This window comes from Rhineura floridana, chromosome 22 (genome assembly GCF_030035675.1).
Source record: "Rhineura floridana isolate rRhiFlo1 chromosome 22, rRhiFlo1.hap2, whole genome shotgun sequence".
NCBI lineage: Eukaryota > Metazoa > Chordata > Lepidosauria > Squamata > Rhineuridae > Rhineura > Rhineura floridana.
Genome location: NC_084501.1, coordinates 638,232 through 658,329, shown reverse-complemented (window position 1 = coordinate 658,329; position 20,098 = coordinate 638,232). Strand labels below are relative to the sequence as shown.

At 48.1% G+C, this 20,098-nt stretch overlaps 1 protein-coding gene across 3 annotated transcripts in view; it reads right to left on the bottom strand.

Moving 5' to 3' along the window:
• The window catches only part of MAP4K2 (mitogen-activated protein kinase kinase kinase kinase 2), a 69,759-nt gene that overhangs the window by 27,107 nt on the left and 22,554 nt on the right, over positions 1-20,098 (bottom strand). For all 3 annotated transcript variants that reach the window (XM_061606622.1, XM_061606620.1, XM_061606623.1), the window contains 9 exons: positions 19,867-19,929; positions 10,843-10,924; positions 10,219-10,326; positions 9,491-9,569; positions 8,803-8,861; positions 3,174-3,214; positions 2,783-2,821; positions 1,855-1,891; positions 1,597-1,768 (listed from right to left, as the gene is read on the bottom strand). In XM_061606622.1, the coding sequence (XP_061462606.1) occupies positions 1,597-1,768; positions 1,855-1,891; positions 2,783-2,821; positions 3,174-3,214; positions 8,803-8,861; positions 9,491-9,569; positions 10,219-10,326; positions 10,843-10,924; positions 19,867-19,929 (680 nt within the window). The remainder of the gene's footprint in view (positions 1-1,596; positions 1,769-1,854; positions 1,892-2,782; positions 2,822-3,173; positions 3,215-8,802; positions 8,862-9,490; positions 9,570-10,218; positions 10,327-10,842; positions 10,925-19,866; positions 19,930-20,098) is intronic.

The window sequence follows — 20,098 nt, the reverse complement described above, 5'->3', positions numbered from 1 at the left end:
TTATGATACAATTTTATGGTTTTACTATGTGGTGTTTATTGGTTTATCAGACTTGATTCTTAGCTGCCAAGAAACTTTGTGGGTTTTTTTTAAAAGTAGGATTTAAAAATGCATGTAATGAAGCCCCAACTTTAAAAAAAATGACCTCCTAAACATTCTGTAAAGGAGAGGGGGGAGAGAAGCAGCCACAGACAATTCTGCGTGTTAAAAAAGATGGTAGTGAAAGAGTTAAGCATTATTGTTCCCCCACCCCACCACTTAAGATTACGGCTTCCAGAGAGTGCTTGAGTTAAAAACACACCCCAAACATTTGGGTGTAGGAATGCAGAAGCAAATGAAGATGCTGAAATGTGGCTCTGTAACATAGCATTATATTTAACAATGCGCCTGGCAGCCAGAGGACGAGGAGGAGTTCACTGAAGACAAGCAAGCAGGCAGGCGGAGGGTGGATCCGACCCGCTTGGCTTCCATGTTGGGCACAGAGGAACAGCAGCCCCCCCAACCCTCAGCTCCATCCCACCTCCTCTGCCAGCCCACTTTGCAGAAAGCCATTTTTTTACTAGTGTACCAAGAGGCTAGTGGCCTGCACTTACTTGCTGGCTACAGGGAGGGTCTTAGCAGACAAGTAGAAAGCAAACACACTGCAGGTTAGTAACTCTTGTGGGTTTGTTTACAGGCTGCTGTCGCAATAAACAAGAAAAGGGCCGGGAGGCAGAGACCTGTCTCAGACTGAGACAGGATGACAGTGCAATCCTATGCAGGTTTACTCAGAAGTAAGTCCCACTAGGAGTAATGAGGCTTTGCAGCCTATTTGATTGTAGGAGGTGTATGTAGGGAAGCAGGATTTAATCTGGGACTCTGAAAGCTCAGGCTACAATAAATCAGCTGGTCCTTAAAAGGCTGCTTGTGTTCAAAGTCACCACAATTCAGGACAGTGTGAAAATTCAGCCTTTGGAAAAATCCCAGCTTTCAAGAAAAAAAAAGGGGGGGGGAGTTTCTAGTCATGAAGATATGTGTGACAGTGCATGGGCGATTCCTGGTGATATATTACAAGAGGCTGAATAAGATTTCCAGTGAGGAAGAGGGGCAGCTTCCCCTTTTCAGAACAACCAATATCTGGAAAGAATCATGTAAAATAAGGAGAAACACCTTGATTTCCATAATTCATACCCATCATAGAATTTGGCTTTCCTAGTTGCTAGATCTGAGCTATGTTGGGGAAATTTTGGCTCAGTGCATAGGTTCCTTTCATCTTTTTTTCATTGGGATAGAGTGGATAAACCAGATGGTTCTTTGGTGAAGAACCCACAGAGCTTCACCATCTTGCACCAGAAGCCTGCTCTGTGCATGGGGCCTATTGGGTCGTGCTGGTGCCATCATCAGTCCCCACCTCACCTCACCCCATCCCCCAGGGTGGGCTCTCAGCTGTTTTCCATGGATCTCCTCTTTTTAAAAAAGTAATCCCCTCTCCTAGGAGGGTGAAGGCTCCAAATCCACTTTGGGGCTTTTCTGCCAACCACACCTGGCCATGGGCATCTAACGGGTTGCATTGCTCCCCCACCTGAGCCTCCACTTCTTCCTCCTCCTCCTCATTACCTGGCAGGCTCTGGCTTCTATGACACTCCGAGCCGGGGGACTCGAGGCCCTCTTCCTGCTCCCAGGGCGCCTTATATGCCAGCTCCAGATTCAGAAAATCCCACAAGGGCCCCCTCTTGATGGTGCCCGCGTCACCCTCGCTGGTGCCGCTGGGCTGCTGCTCGTCATGGGCCTGAAAAAATAGGAGGAAAGACCTACTTAGGGGGAGGGACAGGACGGGCAAAGGGAAGGCTGCAGTAATGAAAAATGGGGACCTACTTGCTCAGTGGGGCCTGCTGGGCGAATCGTTAGGCTCCTGCAGGAGACAAAGAACCCATAAGAATGGAAAGATTACTTTATTCTTTATTTATTTATTTGCTACATTTATACCCCGCCTTTCTTTCACCATGGAACCCGAGGCGGCATACATGTGGTTCCCAGGCGATCTCCCGTCTAGGCACTGACCAGACCCACCTGCTTAGCTTCAGCAAGGAGCTGGCCTCATGTGCCTTCAGACCATAGCCTGGGAAAGAGCATGTATGTGCATGTGTGTGCATGTGTGTGTGTTGGGGGGATCACCTTAAAAGGGGCTTATCTGGGGGTCAGCTGAAGCCCACTGAGGCAGGACTTGACCTTAGAACCTAATTTTCCAATGTCTGAGGCTCAGCCCTGGAATGTGCAAAAAACAGAGTGCTCCTGAGCATGTGCAGGGACACTCTTCCCACTGTTGCCAGCCTAAACTGATTAAAAGGCAGTGCAGTGTGAGTTAAAAGCTTTAAAGTAGAAAATGCGTCTCTGGAGGAGGAGCGCCACAGCTGCGGGGGTGGTGGTGGCTGGGAAGGCAGCTCCGCCTCTTACATCTCAAGAGGGGAGAGACTCTGCCAGCCAGAACTGAAACAGCGGCAGGCTGAAGATGTACGAACAGCCTGAGCTAGTAGAATCTGTGGTGTTGTGTTGCATTTGTTCAAACTAAAGGCAGCTCCCGATGTCGTCTCTTCCCCCCATCCTTCAGTAGAAGGTCCCGGGTTCAAGTCCCACCAGCGTCTCCTGCTGAAAAAGGGCCAGGCAGCAGCAGGGGACGAGAAAGACCCGGCCACCGCCACAGTCAGGACCAATACAACAGCAGCCTGGAAATGTGCAGCGGCCTGTGGTGGCAGACAAGCAACTCCGGACGGCCTCTCCCTCTTCCCAGCAGCCTGCAGCTTACCTCTCCTCCAGCGCTTCTTCCACCGACTGAAGGAGACTCCTAAGGGAGGGGGGAAACAGCACAGGTGTACCACCAACGAATCCCACCCCTGCCCAGTCCCGGCTCCCCCCACCCCCAGTCCCACAGGCCCTAAAATCCATCCCCTGCCTTGTAGGGTTGCTGCCTTTCTCTGGCTGTGCCTTCCGTAGCAGCAAAGCAGGCAGTAATTCAACAGGCGGAGGAGAGAAGCTGCAGCTCTCACATTTTTCCCTGCTCTGCAGCAAAAGGAGCCTGGCCAGCCCAGCATGCAGGTAACAGCGGCAGCCCTACTTCCCAGAGGCGGGGAGAAACAAACAGGGGCTCCCCCAACCTTCCACCCCCTCCTTCGGCCCAGGCCCCACCAGTTCCTTACTCTCCATCTCCTAAAACCATCCAGTTCTCCTCCTCCTCCTTCTGCAAAACAAAGAAAACACACAGCTCATCTTAAGGCTAGAATAAAGAGACACCCTTTCCCCAGGGAGAGACCACAGAACACCTGCCTTGCATGCAGAAGTTCCCCACACTAAATCCTGGAACCTTAGCTAGGAGATATATATATATTCACTAATACGCAAAAAACCTTGCGGTTTAAGAATGTACCTATAGCCCACAGATATTTCTACCAAACTTTAAAAAGCAGGGAAATTGGGCAGCTATAGTGAATGCACCAGGGAAGCAGGAGACCTGACCTCCTCTCTGAGATATTGTACTGCCCTACAAAGTTGTCAAAATGCAAACACAGTTTGGGTTGGTCTTTCACAGTCCAATCCACTTGCTGAGTAGCTTGGAAGAATTTGGTAACATGTGCCTCTGAGCATATGGGGAGTGGTGGCAACACCTGCCATCTCCAAAGATGGCGAATTACATTTTTGTATGTTTGTTGGTGTCCTTACTTTGCTTCTTTCCTGTGTTACTAATGTTTCTACAGAGAATCTAAACCAGAAAATTTTTCCCCTCCTTATTCATCCTAGAAATCTGTGTCAAATATATTTGTATTAATTTCAAAGCCTTTTTATTGGTCAATGTCATATGATAGTGAAGATAGCCTTTTTTGTTTCAAACTGGAGGTTATGGTCTATTTCTATTTTGGGTGCATTAACACTTGGACCTGAAACTGCAATTTGATGTAAAATCAGACTGATCACAATATGTTGCTACTTCAGCAATGACTCTAGCTGTTGGAAAAAAGAAGATGCATGTTTTCAGCCTGCTATTTTTAAACCACTTTATTTAAGGCAAGGTGTTCACGATCAATTAAAAATATAGAGCACTGTGATGTTCATGTATTAGTGTATATATGGTAAGTGCTGTTTGTATAGGAGATACATGGTAAGTGGAATGAAAGAGGAGGGGGGAGTGAATGGGCAGTAGAATGCTGGATGATTGGCTGAGTGTTTAGAATGGCTGAGGGTATAAATGGAAGGATGACAGTTAAATCTGGGTGGACGGTGAACGTGAGTGGGTTGTTTTGGTGGGTTTTTGAGAGGAGATTGGGTGGAGAGTTGGTGGATGTGAGGAGAGTGTGGAGTTCGGATTAATACTAAGACCAGTACCTCAGGAATAGATGAAACCATATGCTTAAGTGCCTTTATAAAGTAATTTTGTTATCTCTGTTATTTAATAAATATATTTGGTTTACCAAAGGCCTGATCCTTGGCTGGGGTTCCACAGACCAGAAGGGAGGGTAAGGTAAATACCAAGGCTGAAGGGTAACAAATGGTGGCAGCGGTGAAGAGAATAACACCACAAGTATTCAGAGCAAACCAGGATTATCTGCATTGATACAAAGGGATTGGGACAGCTTAAGCACGCAGTCACAGAGGTAACCTGATAGAGAGACTCAGGCAGAGTCTCTGGGAATACGGGTTATAGGACGTGATTGGTGGTGCTGCCTAGCAGGGGGATCTGGTGAGGTCTATGCTAGAGCGGGGACAGAAACCATAAAAAAGGACAGTCCGGACTGGTGGAGTCCCTGGTGGTGCCCAGTGACAGGCAGTAACCACGAGCAGGTAGGAACCTGACAGGGAGAGCCAGGGAAGGACGTCACAAGCACACCTAGAATTTTGCTAGAATATATTTCACCTCCCACTGTTTTACCTTGTGCAAATTGAGACACTTCTGAGGTCCACTGAAGACTATTTTGCAGAAGTCAGTGCCATTATTCCACAATTATGTTTGGAGTTTTTTTAGTATAAATTTTGCAAAGTGTTGCTGTACTTCACATATTCATAGAAACAAAAGCAAAAGAAAATGATTTCCTATAGAAAACTTCACTAAAATTGCAAAGTAAATCAGACATATTTAAAGTGACTATCTGAACTATATCAACTGTCTTAATAATGTTGCTTCCTCCCGGGTAAAACAAGATCAGCACAGGACATATCTTCTTTCTATTATTTGGGCTGATTACAGGTGTTGCCACCACTCACCATATGCTCAGAGGCAAGTTACCAAATTCTTCCAAGCTACCCAGCAAGTGGATTGGACTGTGAAAGACCAACCCAAATTGTGTTTGCGTTTTGACAACTTTGTAGGGCAGTACAATATCTCAGAGAGGAGTTCAGGTCTCCTGCTCCCCTGGTGCATTCACTATAGCTGCCCAATTTCCCTGCTTTTTAAAGTTTGGTAGAAATATCTGTGGGCTACAGGTACATACTTAAACCACAAGGTTTTTTGCGTATTAATGAATTTCCATGCTTTTTAATCCGGGAGGTAAGAAATGGGATCCTGTGCAAGTTTGCTGAGAATGGATCGATCATTTGCATGCTTATTGAGTTAAGTGAGATTCTCTCTCTCTCTCTCTCTCTCTCTCTCTCTCTCTCTCTCTCTCTCTCTCTCTCTCTCTCTCACACACACACACACACACACACACGCACGCACGCACGCACGGCAATCATGCTTAGGATAGGTGAAACTGACCACAGGGGATGGGGAAGGGGGCGGAGTGGAAAGGCAGAGGGGAGGACTGGGATGGGAGCAGGCAGGAGGGGGAGGGGAGAAGAAGGACAGATGTGGTCATTTGCATGTTTATTGAGTTCAGTGGGATTTACTCCTGCGCAATCATGCTTAGGATAGGTAAAACTGACCAGGGGGGAGGGACGGAGGGCTGGAGTGGGCAGGGGAGGCAGAAGAAGGAAGAGGGGAGGAGAAAGGGAGAGGAAAGGGGAAGGAGGGAAAAGGCAGGTCTGATCGGATATACTCCTATGCAATCATGATTAGGATAGGTAAAACTGACCAGGCTGGGCCTGCCAACCAAGACGTCTTCTGTATCTTTCAAAGTTGGGCAGGGGGAAGGGAGAATTCTACCTTGTGGTTTTTCCCATTACAGTGTTGCAAGAACACCTGCACTTGGCTGACTTTCTCTTTTACTAAAGACACAGGATCAGTCTGAGGCCCTGAACCTGGCAACTCTACCTCCCACCCAAATTTAAAACAAAGCTGTCCCTGGCCACATCCACACCAGGCCTCTATTACACTTTGGACAATCATTATTTATTTAACTATTTATTTAATGTATTTATATACCGCCCCATAGCCGAAGCTCTCTGGGCGGTTTACAATAACTAAAAACAATAAAAAGAAATATACAAATTTAAAAATACATCTTTTAAAAACAATTTAAAACAATTTATCATGGCTTCTCTCAAAGCCATGGCTCAAAGCCAATCATGGCTTCTCTCAAAGAATCCTGGGAAGTGTAGTTAGTGAAGGGTGCTGAGAGTTGCTAGGAGACGCTCTGTTTCTTTCACAGACCTTCAATCAGAGTGGCTGACTGTTAACCATTCTCTCAGGGGAATAGGAGTCTCCTCTCAGCACCCTTCACAAACTACACTTCCCAGGATTCTTTGAGGGAAGCCATGAACTGTCTCAAGTGAAATCAAGTCTGGTGTGGGTGTGGCCTTATTAGCCAAGCCCAGCAGCTGTGAGGCTTTTAGAACACTGACAGTTGGTCCTTACTGAGCATGCCCCGCATTATAATAGGCTTCCAGCCAAAGTTTATTAAATTAATTAAAAATCAACCAGGCATTTTATTAACTTTTAAACTGCAGTAGATGAAGGTCAGAGTATGGGGCAAGGTCAGTATTAGGATTACAGGTACTCAGTGAACATGGCTGATTTTTAATGAATTTCAACAGATTATGAGAACTCGCAGAAAAAAGTCCAAAAGGGCTCTGAGGTTTTTCTCTCTCTCTTTAGACTTTGAACTCTCGATTCTCTCTGACTGTTTTGTGTATTGCCATGAAAATTGACGGGGTTGTTAAGCAAGCGTTTCTGAGTTCAGAACTATAAGTTTTGTAAGGTTTTGTTTTGAAATGAGCTTATGGGAAGCCTCAGAATGGCATGGGGGATATTTTCCATTTAACATTGCGGAATGTGAAAAATCCCCGCTGACTATAGTATACAGCCACTCTTGTGGCTGTATAATATCCAACTTGGCTATATCTCCTCCCGTAAGTATCAAGGAAAATTATTATAAGATGCTTTACTGTTGGTACCTGACTCTGAAGCATTTAGCTAAAAATTTTCCCAATCTTATTGACAGAAGTTGGAAATACAAAAGAAATAATGCTGATTATATGCATGCATGGTGGAGATGCAACAGATCTTATTGGGGGAAACACTGAAGATTATAGTGAATATAATAGGCTATTCTATAGCATTGTTGGGATATCTGAAAATGATGTTCGGCCAATTCTGGGCTCCTTCTGAGAGGAAGAGTGGGATATAAATTTAACAAATAATTAAATAAATCTTATTCCTGTAGTTGGAGCAGCAAAAATGTTGCAACTGCAAACTGGTGATCTGCTCAAATTACCACTGAAAGAGAACAGTTTAACAAGGTGCGGTATATTCTGAAGATGGCAAAACTGACAGGGTTAGTGAAATTAAGAGACTGAAAACAGACAAAGAGTAGTCCAGGAGAGAGCACCGGGTCCCCCTCGGTCAGTTATATAAAGCAAGTGGTTAATTTGGAATGATTTCAACACCTTTTCAGTTCCAAAATAATTATTAATACAAATTACATTTATATAGATTTTATAAAGGGTTTTAAATATTTATCTATTTAAAGTGATTTATTACATATTTAATCTAAATCTATGTGTATAGAATTAAAGGGAAGTAACTGTATACATTATGGGGGGTTGTTTTTGACTATGAATACATTATATGGTTTTTCATGTGTGTTTGTCATTATGTATAAATTAAACATTTATTTTTAAAAATTAGACGGTTCAGGTGGAAGGTGATGGGGAGGCACCCTTCTCTATCCGGGACCTCAGAGAGCTGCTCCCAGTCAGAGCAGACAGTACTGGGCTAGATGGGCAGAAAGGGCTGGCTCAGCTGGAACGATTTAAAGAGAGCAAAGGTTCCCTCTGTGGGAAGAAGGTCTTCAGAAGTGGCTCCCTTTCACGTCCCACTAATCCTAGGCTTGCTATTACATACAACCTTGGGCCATGAAGCTACCTGGAGCTTTATGGAGTGACAGGCCAAGAGGAGGAGGAAGCTGAACTAAATGCTGCAGAAGGCCCAACTTCCTCTGTGTGTGTGCGTGTGAGTGAGTGAGGGAGAGACTGAAGCTCATTCAGCTCATTCCAGTTTGTGCACATAGTGCTAAACCATGGTTAGCATGTGTGAACCACACCACAGTCTAAGCTGGAATGCATCAGCTTCTTATGCTAGAGGGGAGGACCACAGCTCAGTGGCAGGGCACCTGCTTTGCATGCAACAGGTCCCAGGTGCAATCCCTGAAATTCCAGTGAAGGAAGAACAGGCCAGGCAAAGGGGAAGGGGAAGAGGCACTTGCTTTGCCTGACAACCTGGAAAGTCACCGGCAGTCAGAGTAGACAATATTGGGCGAGATGGATGAATCCTGCCCACCCTGTGGTCCACCCCCTCCTCCCACACGCCAGCATTCTGCTGAGTTCTTCTCTCCTAAGTTGCACTAGGGACAAGGCAAATGATCAATTTACTTTCTGCCCCTCCAACACACACACACTTACCAGACTGCACCATGGCTCTGTTTCTTTCCTCAGTGGAGGCCCAAATTTAACCTGATTAACTATAAAGGAACAAACATTAGCATCTGCTCAGAAGCAGGCTTCCATCCACCCTTTTGGAGGCCCGAACTGCTTGAGGCCATTCACACAACCAAGCATCCCCTAAATCCTGCCTTCAAAGGATATTTGAGGGCAAAGGGGTGACTGCAGTACACCTCAGCAGCAGGCAGCACACCTGGACCAGAAGTGCTGAACTGAGCTCCAGCAGGTGAGTCACTGCTGCTTACCAGGAAGGAGATGGGCAAGGTAGCAACAGGGAGGGTGGTGTGGTGCAAACACACCAGCGGGAATGCCAGATTGGGTCTGCTGGTGTGTTTGCACCACATGCTGACCTCGCTGTCGCTTTGCCCCTCTCCCTCCTGGTAAGCAGCAGGGACTCACCTGCCAGGAGACCAGGTAAGTGCCTCTGCCCCCCCCCACTGTCCGCTACGGGTACCCCTTGCACTCCGGGATGGGACTTTGACCCACTATAGCCCTTCCCCTTCCAAAAGAGCTTTCAAATTTCCCTAAAGAGGTCTCCATGGCCTGGGAGGATCTGGAGACAAATCAGGCTGCTGCAAAACACAACCCGAGAGAGATCAGGGCAAGATGGTCAACACTGGTGGGCGGGGGGTCAGGCAGGGCAACTTACGCTGGATCTCTGCGAAGGTGCCTTCAACTTGCCCATGTTGTCTGTGTGAACGGATTTTGTCAGGAAAAACTTCGTAAGCCTGAATGAATTTTTATTTTAAAAACAACAACACACAAACAAACCAAGTACACATAAGGACTATCCTGTCCCACCAGACCAAAGACCATGAGAAGGGGCTGTGACTCAATGGGTAGAGCATGTGCTTTGCATGCAGAAGGAGCTCTTGTTGGTGGCTGTACACAGACCGATCCATGGATCACGTCTGAAACTTTCAAAAGGATGCCTGGGCTAGTGAGCCACTCCCACCCCCTATCTTGTACCAGTGAGTTCCTCAAGTTAATTATATGCACTGCATGAGTTGGAAGGTACCTTGGAGGTCATCTAGTCCAACCCTCTGTTCAGCACAGGATCTGCAATGCAAGATCCTGCAACTATTGCATCCCTGAGAGGGGGCCACCCGCCTCTGCTGAAGCCTCCAAGCAAAGGGGATCCCACCACACCCCCAAAGTTGTCTGCAACTCCATTGCGGCAGGGGTCTCGCTGTTAAGAAGCTTCTCGCAAAGTTTAGCTGAAATCGTCTTCCCTGCAGTTTCCACCCCTTGGCTTCTAGTCCTGCACTCCAGAGGGGCCGAGAACAAGCGGGCTCTTCTGACGGCTTGCTTCTGGTTCTGACCTTACAGCAGATCATGTACCCACCCCTCTCTTCCTCCTCCCCCTCGGGATCATACCTCAAAATCTCCATCATCCAGGGCAGCAGCTGCCAAATCAGGATTCATGGCTTTGTCCAGTAGCTCGATGGCTAAGATACGAGCCAGAGGCTGGCAAACGAAAGGGTGCTGGTGGACAGGAAGATGTGGTGAGCAGAGGGGATGATTCAAGGCTCTCACAGATGTCCCTCAGGCATAGCATCACTAGTGGCATTCTCGGGCAGTTCCTGGGAGCCCAAGGCTGAGCAGGGCCAACTGCTGGCACCTGTCCCGGGCAACTGGATCTGTTCTCACGGTAGCCAACTAGATGCCTCTGGGAAGCTCACAAAGAGGACCTGAGCACAATAGCAGCCATCTCCCCACCTGTGATTCCCCACAACTGGCATTCAGAGGCAGAGCAGGGCCACTGTGGCTAGCAGCTGTTGGTAGCCGCATCCTCCATGGATTTGCCTAATCCTCTTCAAAAGCCATCCAAGTTGGTGGCTGTCACCACCTCTTGTGGGACTCTTTGTTAATATTCTTAATATTCTCTACATGAATAATCATAGTCCCCTCATCTGGACAGGACTTAGACAATCCGCTGAAAAGAGGTTAGTATTTCTGAGGATGGAGTTTTCGTTCTCCAAGCCCCCCCCCCCGAATCACCTGCAGGAGTTTCTCTGCCACCGGACGCTTCTTGGGGTTCTTGGTCAAGGAGAGCTTGAGGAAATGGTGAAAATCTGTGGACCTAGAAGGGGGGAGGGGGTAAGAACGTTAGGTGAGCCGTGCTGAGCCAAGCCAAAGGTCTAGCATCTAGTCCCGGACTTGTCCTCACAGTGGCCAACCAGGGACTCCAACGGGAAGCCCACAAGCAGGACATGCGTGCCAATAGCCCTCTCCTAGCAGCTGATATTCCATAACAAACTACGTCAGACCCTGGTGGCAACCTATAGCCTTTTTTAAGGTTGGTTTTTTAAAATGTTTTTAATGCTGTTTTGTTTTAATGTATTTTAAAATCTGTTTTTATTATGTTTTAAAGTGTTTTAGTGCTTTGTTTGCCACCCTGGGCTGCTGCTGGGAGAAAGGGCGGGATACAAATTAAATAAATAAATGAATAATAAATCATGCCTAGTAGCCACTGATAGCCTTATTCTCAATGAATTTGTCAAATCCCCTTAAGAACCTCAGAAGAGCCCAGCAGTGGCAGCTGGATGAGGCCCAAGGGGGCCCATCTAGTCCAGGGTCCTGTTCTCCCTGCAGCCAGTCAGATGCCCCAAAGGGAAGGAAGACCTGAGCTCAGCAACGCTCTCCTCACTTGCAATTCCCAGCAACTGGGATGCAAAGGCATACCTGGAGGTGTTATTTACATTAATGTGGTATATAAATGTTGTTAGATAAAACAAATAAAGATTCCCCCCAGCGGAGGCAGGGCATATCCATTATGCTGGCAGCTATGATAGCCTTATACCTTTTAAAGCCATCCATGCTGGTGGCCACCCCTACAGAGTGATTATTAATTGCAGAGATTAATTATGTGCTGTGTTAAGAAGCTCTTCCTTTCATCTGTCATGAATCTCCCAACATTCGGCTTCATGGGATGACTGCACTGGATTCTGTGTTTTGTGCGTGTGTGTGAGAGAGAACTTTTCTCCGTCCACTTTCCCACACCATGCACAAGTTGAAAAGCCCCAAATGTTTTAAACTTTCCTTGTAAGGGAGTTCCTCCACCCGTTAAATGATTTTGGTTGCCCTTTCCAAGGTGGGGTGTGTGTAAACCAGGCAAGAAATGCCCATTTCTTATTTCAGTCCTTGGCCCCTTGCACACCTTCCAATCTCCCACAATCTACCCTTTTTTCTGTAGCTAACCCCACCAGTGGTTCACATTTACAAGCAAGAGCAGCATACTAGGAATGGCCGAATCTGCCTGTTTGGGTTCCTCTTAACATGCAGCACAGCCAGTCTTTGTCCAGTGATCCCTGAGAATCCCTGAGTGATCCCTGAGAACGCACCTTTTAATTTCATTACATTTTTAGAATCCTCCTTTTGCCTCCATGATGGGAGGAATGGTGCTCTCGCACTTAGGACCTGCTCACAGGCTTCCCACTGGGGCCTCTGGGTGGCTGTCGCAAGAACAGGATGCTAGACTAGATGCCCCCCCTTGGCCTGATCCAGGTGCAGGAAAGGCTCTTCTTAGATAAGGAGCTCAGGGCAGAAATGTAATAATAATAATAAACTTTATTTCTACCCCGCCCTTTTTCCAATAGGACTCAGAGCGGCTTACAAGTAAAAACAACACCAATTAAAACATACAAAGTATACTATTAAAAAAGAATTAAACTATGAGAAAAATTAAAACCATAAAAAATAGGTTAAAAACAGCAGACAATTTAAAATAATAAAATCATATAATGTAGTCACCAAACCTATGACACTTAATCTTGGTCATTCTCTATCCCAAATGCCCATTGAAATAAAACAGTCTTTACTTGTCGCCGGAAAGACGGCAAGGAGGGAGCTGATCGTACCTCACTCGGAAGGGAGTTCCACAGCCTAGGGGCAGCCACCGAAAAGGCCCTATCTCGTGTCCGCGTCATATGTGCTTGTGAAGGTGTGGGGAACACAAGAAGGGCCTCACCTGAAGATCTCAAATCCCGGACAGGTTCATGTAGGGAGATACGATCTGTCAAATAGCCTGGACCTGAGCCGTATAGGGCTTTGTAGGTCAAAACCAGCACTTTGAATTGTGACCGGAAACAAATTGGCAGCCAGTGGAGCTGTTGTAACAGGGGAGTTGTATGGTCCCTGTAACCAGCCCCGGTTAGCACTCTGGCTGCAGCTCTTTGTACCAATTTAAGTTTCCGAACAGTCTTCAAAGGCAGCCCCATGTAGAGCGCGTTACAGTAGTCTAACCGGGATGTAACCAAGGCATGCATCACCCTAGTCAGATCAGGCAGCTCCAGGAACGGGCGCAGCTGGTGCACCAGTTTTAATTGGGCAAATGCGCTCCTGGATACAGCAGCAATCTGGGCCTCCAAATTCAAAGCTGTGTCCAGGAGTACACCCAAACTGCGAACCTGAGACTTCAGGAGGAGTGCGACCCCATCCAGCACTGGTTGAATCCCTATTCCCTGATTTGCCCTCCGACTGACCAGGAGTACCTCTGTTTTGTCAGGATTTAATCTCAACTTGTTTGCTCTCATCCAGTCCATCACTGATGCCAGACACTGGTTTAGGACCTGTACGGCTTCCTTGGCTTCAGGTGGAAAAGAGAAATAGAGTTGAGTGTCATCAGCATACTGATGGCACCGAACCCCAAAACCCCGGACAACCTCTCCCAGCGGTTTCATGTAGATGTTAAATAACATGGGGGACAGAACGGAACCCTGAGGGACCCCATAGGTCAATGGCCAAGGGGTCGAGCAGGAGTCCCCCAGTACCACCTTCTGGGTTCGGTCCTCCAGGAAGGACTGGAGCCACTGTAACACAGTGCCCCCAAGTCCCATCTCAGCAAGGCGGCCCAGAAGGATACCATGATCGATGGTATCGAAAGCCGCTGAGAGGTCCAGTAGAACCACCACAGACACACTCCACCTGTCCAGTTCTCTGCATAGGTCATCCACCAAGGTGACCAAAGCCGTCTCTGTCCCATAGCCAGGCCTGAAACCAGATTGAAATGGATCCAGATAATCCATATCGTTCAGGAATCTCTGGAGTTGGGCGACCACCACACGCTCTATTATAATAATAATAATAATAAACTTTAATTTATAGGCCGCCTATCTAGCCAGTGGCCACTCTAGGCGGCGTACAATAAAAACATGATAAAATACAATAAACAATATAGCCTGTACAGTACAATGCAAAAATTACAGTATTTAGTAGATTGTTCAATTGAACTAGTGCACCTTGGAAGACTCAAAGGTCGTAAAGGCCTGATGGAAAAGCCAAGTTTTCAGGCCCCGGCGAAATATATCTAGGGAAGGGGCATGTCGAAGATCCATTGGGAGGGAGTTCCAAATCGTGGGGGCTGCCACAGAAAAAGCCCTCTCCCGAGTCCTCACCAACCTAGCCACTTTAGTCGGTGGGACCGAGAGAAGGCCCTGAGTGGCAGATCTTGTAGGGCGGCACACTTTATGACGTTGGAGGCGCTCCTTCAGGTATACTGGGCCGAAACCGTATAGGGATTTAAAGGTTAATACCAACACCTTGAATTGAGCCCGGAAAATAACTGGAAGCCAGTGAAGATTGTATAACACTGGGGTGATATGATCATAACGACGGCTATTCGTAAGTAAACGAGCCGCCGTATTTTGTACCAGTTGTAATTTCTGGACTGTTTTCAAGGGTAACCCCACGTAGAGCGCATTGCAGTAGTCTAAACGAGAGGTGACCAGAGCATGCACTACGAGTGGGAGCTGGTGGACAGGAAGGTAGGGTTGCAGCCTTTGGATGAGATGCAATTGACCCCAAGCTGCCCGGCATACCGATGAAACCTGAGCCTCCACGGTCAGCCTGGAATTAAGGATCACCCCGAGGCTGCGGACCTGGTCCTTCAGGGGCAATTTTACCCCATTAAACACCAGGTCAATATTTCCCAACCCTCCTTTGTCTCCCACGAGCAGTACCTCTGTTTTATCAGGATTCAGCTTTAGCCTGTTTCTTCCCATCCATCCACTCACGGAGTCCAGGCACTTGGACATGGTCTCCACAGCCAACTCTGGTGAGGACTTAAATGAGAGGTAGAGCTGAGTGTCATCCGCATATTGGTGGCACTGCAGCCCAAACCTCCTGATGATAGCTACCAGCGGTTTTACATAAATGTTAAATAGCATGGGAGAAAGGATAGAGCCCTGTGGCACACCGCAGTTGAGGGGCCAAGGGTCTGAAACCTCATCTCCCAATGCCACCTGCTGGTGTCTATCGGAGAGAAAGGAACGGAACCAGTTTAATACTGTGGCTCCTATTCCCGATCCCTCCAGACGATCCAGTAAGATACCGTGGTCGACGGTATCGAAAGCCGCTGAGAGATCAAGGAGGACCAGAAAGGTGAATTCTCCCCTATCTAGTGCCATCCTCATATCACCCACCAGAGCGACCAAGGCTGTTTCAGTTCCATGTCCAGTCCTGAAACCCGATTGGTATGGATCCAAATAATCTGTTTCATCCAAGTGCGCTGACAGCTGATTGGCCACCACTCGTTCAATGACCTTGCCCAAGAATGGTAAATTTGAAATTGGGCGAAAGTTGTTTAGATCTTGGGGATCCAAGGAGGGCTTTTTCAAGATGGGCTTTATAATTGCCTCCTTGGGGGCTAATGGCAATACACCCTCATTCAAGGATGCATTTACCACCGCCTTGATCCCTTCGCCCAATCTCTCTTTACAACTCATCACGAGCCATGATGGGCATAGATCAAGGAGACAGGTGGTAGGCTTCACAGTTGACAACACCTTGTCCACATCCTCAGAAGGAAGAGGCCGAAACCGATCCCATTGGATCACATTATGACTGGTCAACTCTGGTCCACTGTCTGCATTCACGGTATGCGAAATCGAGCCTCTCAGATGTTCAATTTTATCAGCAAAGTGTTTTGCTAAATTGTCACAGGAGGCCTTCGAATATTCCAAGGGTTTCTGAGCAACTGGACCAACCAGGCTTTGGACCACTTGGAATAACCTCCTGGGACAGCACTCTGCTGATGCAATAGAGGCAGCAAAGTAATCTTTCTTTGTTGCCTTTATTGCCACATGGTAGGCAGCTACTGCTGCTCTAACTTGTGTCCGGGCATCTTCGGAGCGGGACTTACGCCACCGGCGTTCTAGTCGTCTCACCTCCTGCCTCAGAACACGCAACTGTGGTGTTTACCATGGTGCTGTCTGGGATCTTTCCAGGGGGAGAGGACGTTTCGGGGCCACTCGGTCTAATGTCCCGGTGATCCTTGTATTCCACTCCATCACCAGGGCATCGACTGAATGACCTTCAGCAAGTTCCAAATCCCCCAGCGCAGTCAGGAATCCTTCTGGATCCATCAGGCGCCTGGGGCGGACCATTCTAATAGGTCCTGTGCCTTTGCAGAGGGTGTGCGGCATCGAGAAGTCTACATTTACCAGATAGTGGTCTGACCATGACACAGGGGTAAAAGTAATGGCCCCTAACTTCAGAGCACTTTTCTCCTCTCCCAGGACAAATACAAGGTCGAGAGCATGACCGGCTACATGGGTGGGCTCAGCATTACTAAGGTGCAGTTCCCAAGAAGTCATGGTTTCTAGGAAATCCCAAGGGGCTCCATTGAGAGTGGTCTCGGCGTGCACATTGAAGTCACCCACCACCAACAATTCTGGGGATATCATGCGCACACCCGAGACCACCTCTAGCACCTCGGCCAGGGATTCTGCCGTGCAGCGAGGCGGGCGGTACACAAGCAGGATCCCTAAACTGCCCTTCGGGCCCAACCTCCAGTACATGCAGTCAACAAACTTGGTCCCATGGAGAGGAGACCTGGCAAAGACCAAGGACTCCCGATAGATGACAGCCACTCCCCCTCCCCGCCTTCCTTCCCTCGGCTGATGTGCACAACGGAAACCCGGCGGGCACATCGCCTCTAGAATAGGTGCCGAGGCTTCGTCCAGCCCGGTCTCCGTTATACATGCCAGGTCTGCAGATTCATCCAAGATCATATCATGGATGCAAGATGTTTTCTGTACCACAGACCTGGCATTACACAGCAGCAAACGAAGGTTGGTTGGAATCTTATATCCCCCAGTTACCTTCGGGTTATGGGCAGACCTGGAACAAGGGATGGATATTATGCATCTATCCCTTGATCCTCTATTCTGACATGGTCTGCCTCCAGCACCACTCCGTCTGCCGCCCAATGTTTGTATACCTTGGCCCCATCCCTTTTTGTCACATCCCCCCCAGATCTACACATGTCCCTATCCCTAGACGCCGGAGAATTGGATCAATTCTGAGATTGAATCCAGGTCTGGATCAAGATCCAGAACCTGTTCCCTATAAGTTCGTACAGTATCACTGTCTCACGAAGTTAATTAATGTCAATTTATCTACTCATCTAATCACTATAAAGACTATAATAACTGCTAAAATATAGGATGGGAATTGGAATATTAAATGCCCATACCTATTTCCATGAACAATAGATATCCAATGCAGATATCCAGTCCGAACTAATTCCTAGCCTTAAATAAATAACAATCATGGCAATAATGGTAGTATAACTATATCTCATCCATCTGAATCTACGTGTCCATTCATTCAATTGCATTCACTCATTCAATCATACATAGAATCCATCCATAACCACAGTCTACAATAATAAAAGCAGCCAGCTGTAGAATCTTCTTCAGCTTGATCTTGATCTTCAGTAACGCCTAGTTCTTATCAGACCACCAACCAGTTCACAATAAAGATGTTAATGTCCTGGGGAGTCACGAACCGCAATGCTGACCCGTGACAATCTTCGGCAATGGAAACAGCCACAGCACGTCCAATCCAACGAGAGCAGCAAGCCCACAGCCAGATAGCAAGTGTGCGAAGATCGCCAGCAACAGCCGCCACACTCCAGCAACCGGCAGATGGCAATAACGGCCGCCCCAGCAGCGGCCCACAACCGCACGACCGCACCAGGCGAGGCCGCGGCGCCCGGACACACAGCAGCGGCAGCAGCAGCGGCGACCCAGTCCAAGCCAGCTACAGTCCAAAGCGCCACAAGCGGCAATCCAGGAGGGGCCAGGGCAGGCAGCGACGCCCAAGCCCAGGCAGCAGTCCAGCGGCCCGACGCACCCAGCGGCAGCGGCGACCCGAAGCCAGCAAGCAGCACAGCACAGCGCAGTGCCCGGACCCGGCGGCAACAGCCCCAAAGGCCGCAATAAGCAGCACTCGAGTCCGCGGCGCCAGAGGCCGCAGGGAAAAGCAACTCGGCAGCTCGGCAGCGGCGAGACGGCCCCAGAGGCCGCAACAGCAGCACTCGAGTCCGCAGCGCCAAGGCCACCAGAAAAATGCATCCAGCCCAAGCAGCGACAGCCAGCAGCAACCCACATACACCCACATCCACTCCGGCAACAATGGCACAGGTAATGTGAGAGGTGGTAGGTGGTAAATGATGGTGATGGATGATAAAATTAAATTAAACTACGGAGCTTCCTAAATGAGCATCCGTCTCAGTCGCCATCTTTGCTCAGTTCTTTTATCATCTTCTATTATCTTGCTTAAAAATGGAATATTGGAGACTGGCTGGTAGTTGCCTAGTAAAGAGGGATCCAGGGAGGGCTTTTTCAGCAGTGGTCTTATAACTGCCTCCTTTAAGCATGATGGAATTCTGCCTTGTTGTAGAGAGGCATTGACTACTCCCCTGACCCAATCGACCAGTCCCCCTCTGGTACTTCTAATGAGCCAGGAAGGGCAAGGGTCCAGTACACACATGGTGGCACGCGCCGCTCCAAGGATCTTGTCCACATCCTCAGGCAAAACAAGTTGAAAAGAATCCATTTTAATTGGACAAACAGGCACCGAAGTTACATCCTCAGAGACTGTATCAATTTCAGCATCCAAGTCAGAGCGAATCTGAGCGACTTTGTCCGCAAAGTGCCGTGCAAATTCTTGACAGCGGTCTGCTGAGTGGTCAGAATTACCCACACGGGGGCTGGAACTTAAAAGCCCCCTAACCACTCAAAACAGTTCCGCTGGACGGCTCCCAGCAGATGCAATGGAGGCCGAGAAGAAAGATTTCTTCTTAGCCCATACTGCCTCGGAGTAGGCCTTCAAATAGGCTCTAGCCCGAGCTCTATCAGCTTTGCTCCGAGTCCTCTGCCAACGTCGCTCTAGTCCCCGTCTGACATGCTTTATCACCACCAGCTCCTTGGAAAACCATGGGGCCGGTTTGGCTCCACTCCGAAATGTACACGCTCTTCTTGGGAAGGACTATAGAGATCAGTGAGCCAGTGTGGTGTAGTGGTTAAGGTGTTGGACTATGACCTGGGAGACTAGGGTTCGAATCCCCACATAGCCATGAAGCTCACTGGGTGCCCTTGGGCCAGTCACTGCCTCTCAGCCTCATGAAAACCCTATTCATAGGGTTGCCATAAGTCGGAATCTACTTGAAGGCAGTACATTTACATTTTTTATAGAGATCAGTGGCAGAGCATCTGCGCGGCATACAAAAGGTCAGGTTCAGGCTCTGGCAACTTCAGTTAAAAAGAACAGGCAATGGAAGAGACCCTTCTCTGCCTGAGACACCCCCCCCCACGTGCCTTCCTGGAGAGCCACAGCCTGTCAGAACAGACAGCACTTGGGTGGGTGGAGAAAGAGCCTGATTCTGTAAAAGGCAGCTCCCTACATTCCCTATTTTCACACCTCCTCCCATTTTATCTTCTCAACAACCCTGTGAGGTATGTTAGGCTGAGAGAGCACAACTGGCTCACGGTCGCAGATTTGGAGCTGGGGGGGATTTAAACCTGGGTCTTCCCAGTCCTAGTCCAAAGCGTTAATTGCACTTCACATTGCATTTCCCTAGCATAAGTAATATCTTGTTGGGTTGAGTCAAATCCAGTATGCTTCCCCCCAACCAGCCACCCCCTGCACCCAGTAGACACTTAGGACACCCCATCAGGAATTGGCCAGCAGTCTGTCAGTGGAGGGGGGGGTCTCCCTCCTGCACAACCCTGTACCTACCAACGAGCCTTGTCTTTTAGCTTGGGGGACTGGAAGTTGCTTTTTGACATCAGCATCAAGGCCCTGAATGGAAAGAGAAACAAGATCACTATTACTGCTTTGTCTCTTGTGCACATTTTTAAAATATCAGCTCTCTTGTCTGCAGACTCCTCCCCCAGCCATTTGCTGATCTGTTGTGATGTTCAAACATGCTAACTGGTAGAAAGGAAAGGTTATCTCAAGAAATATGGAC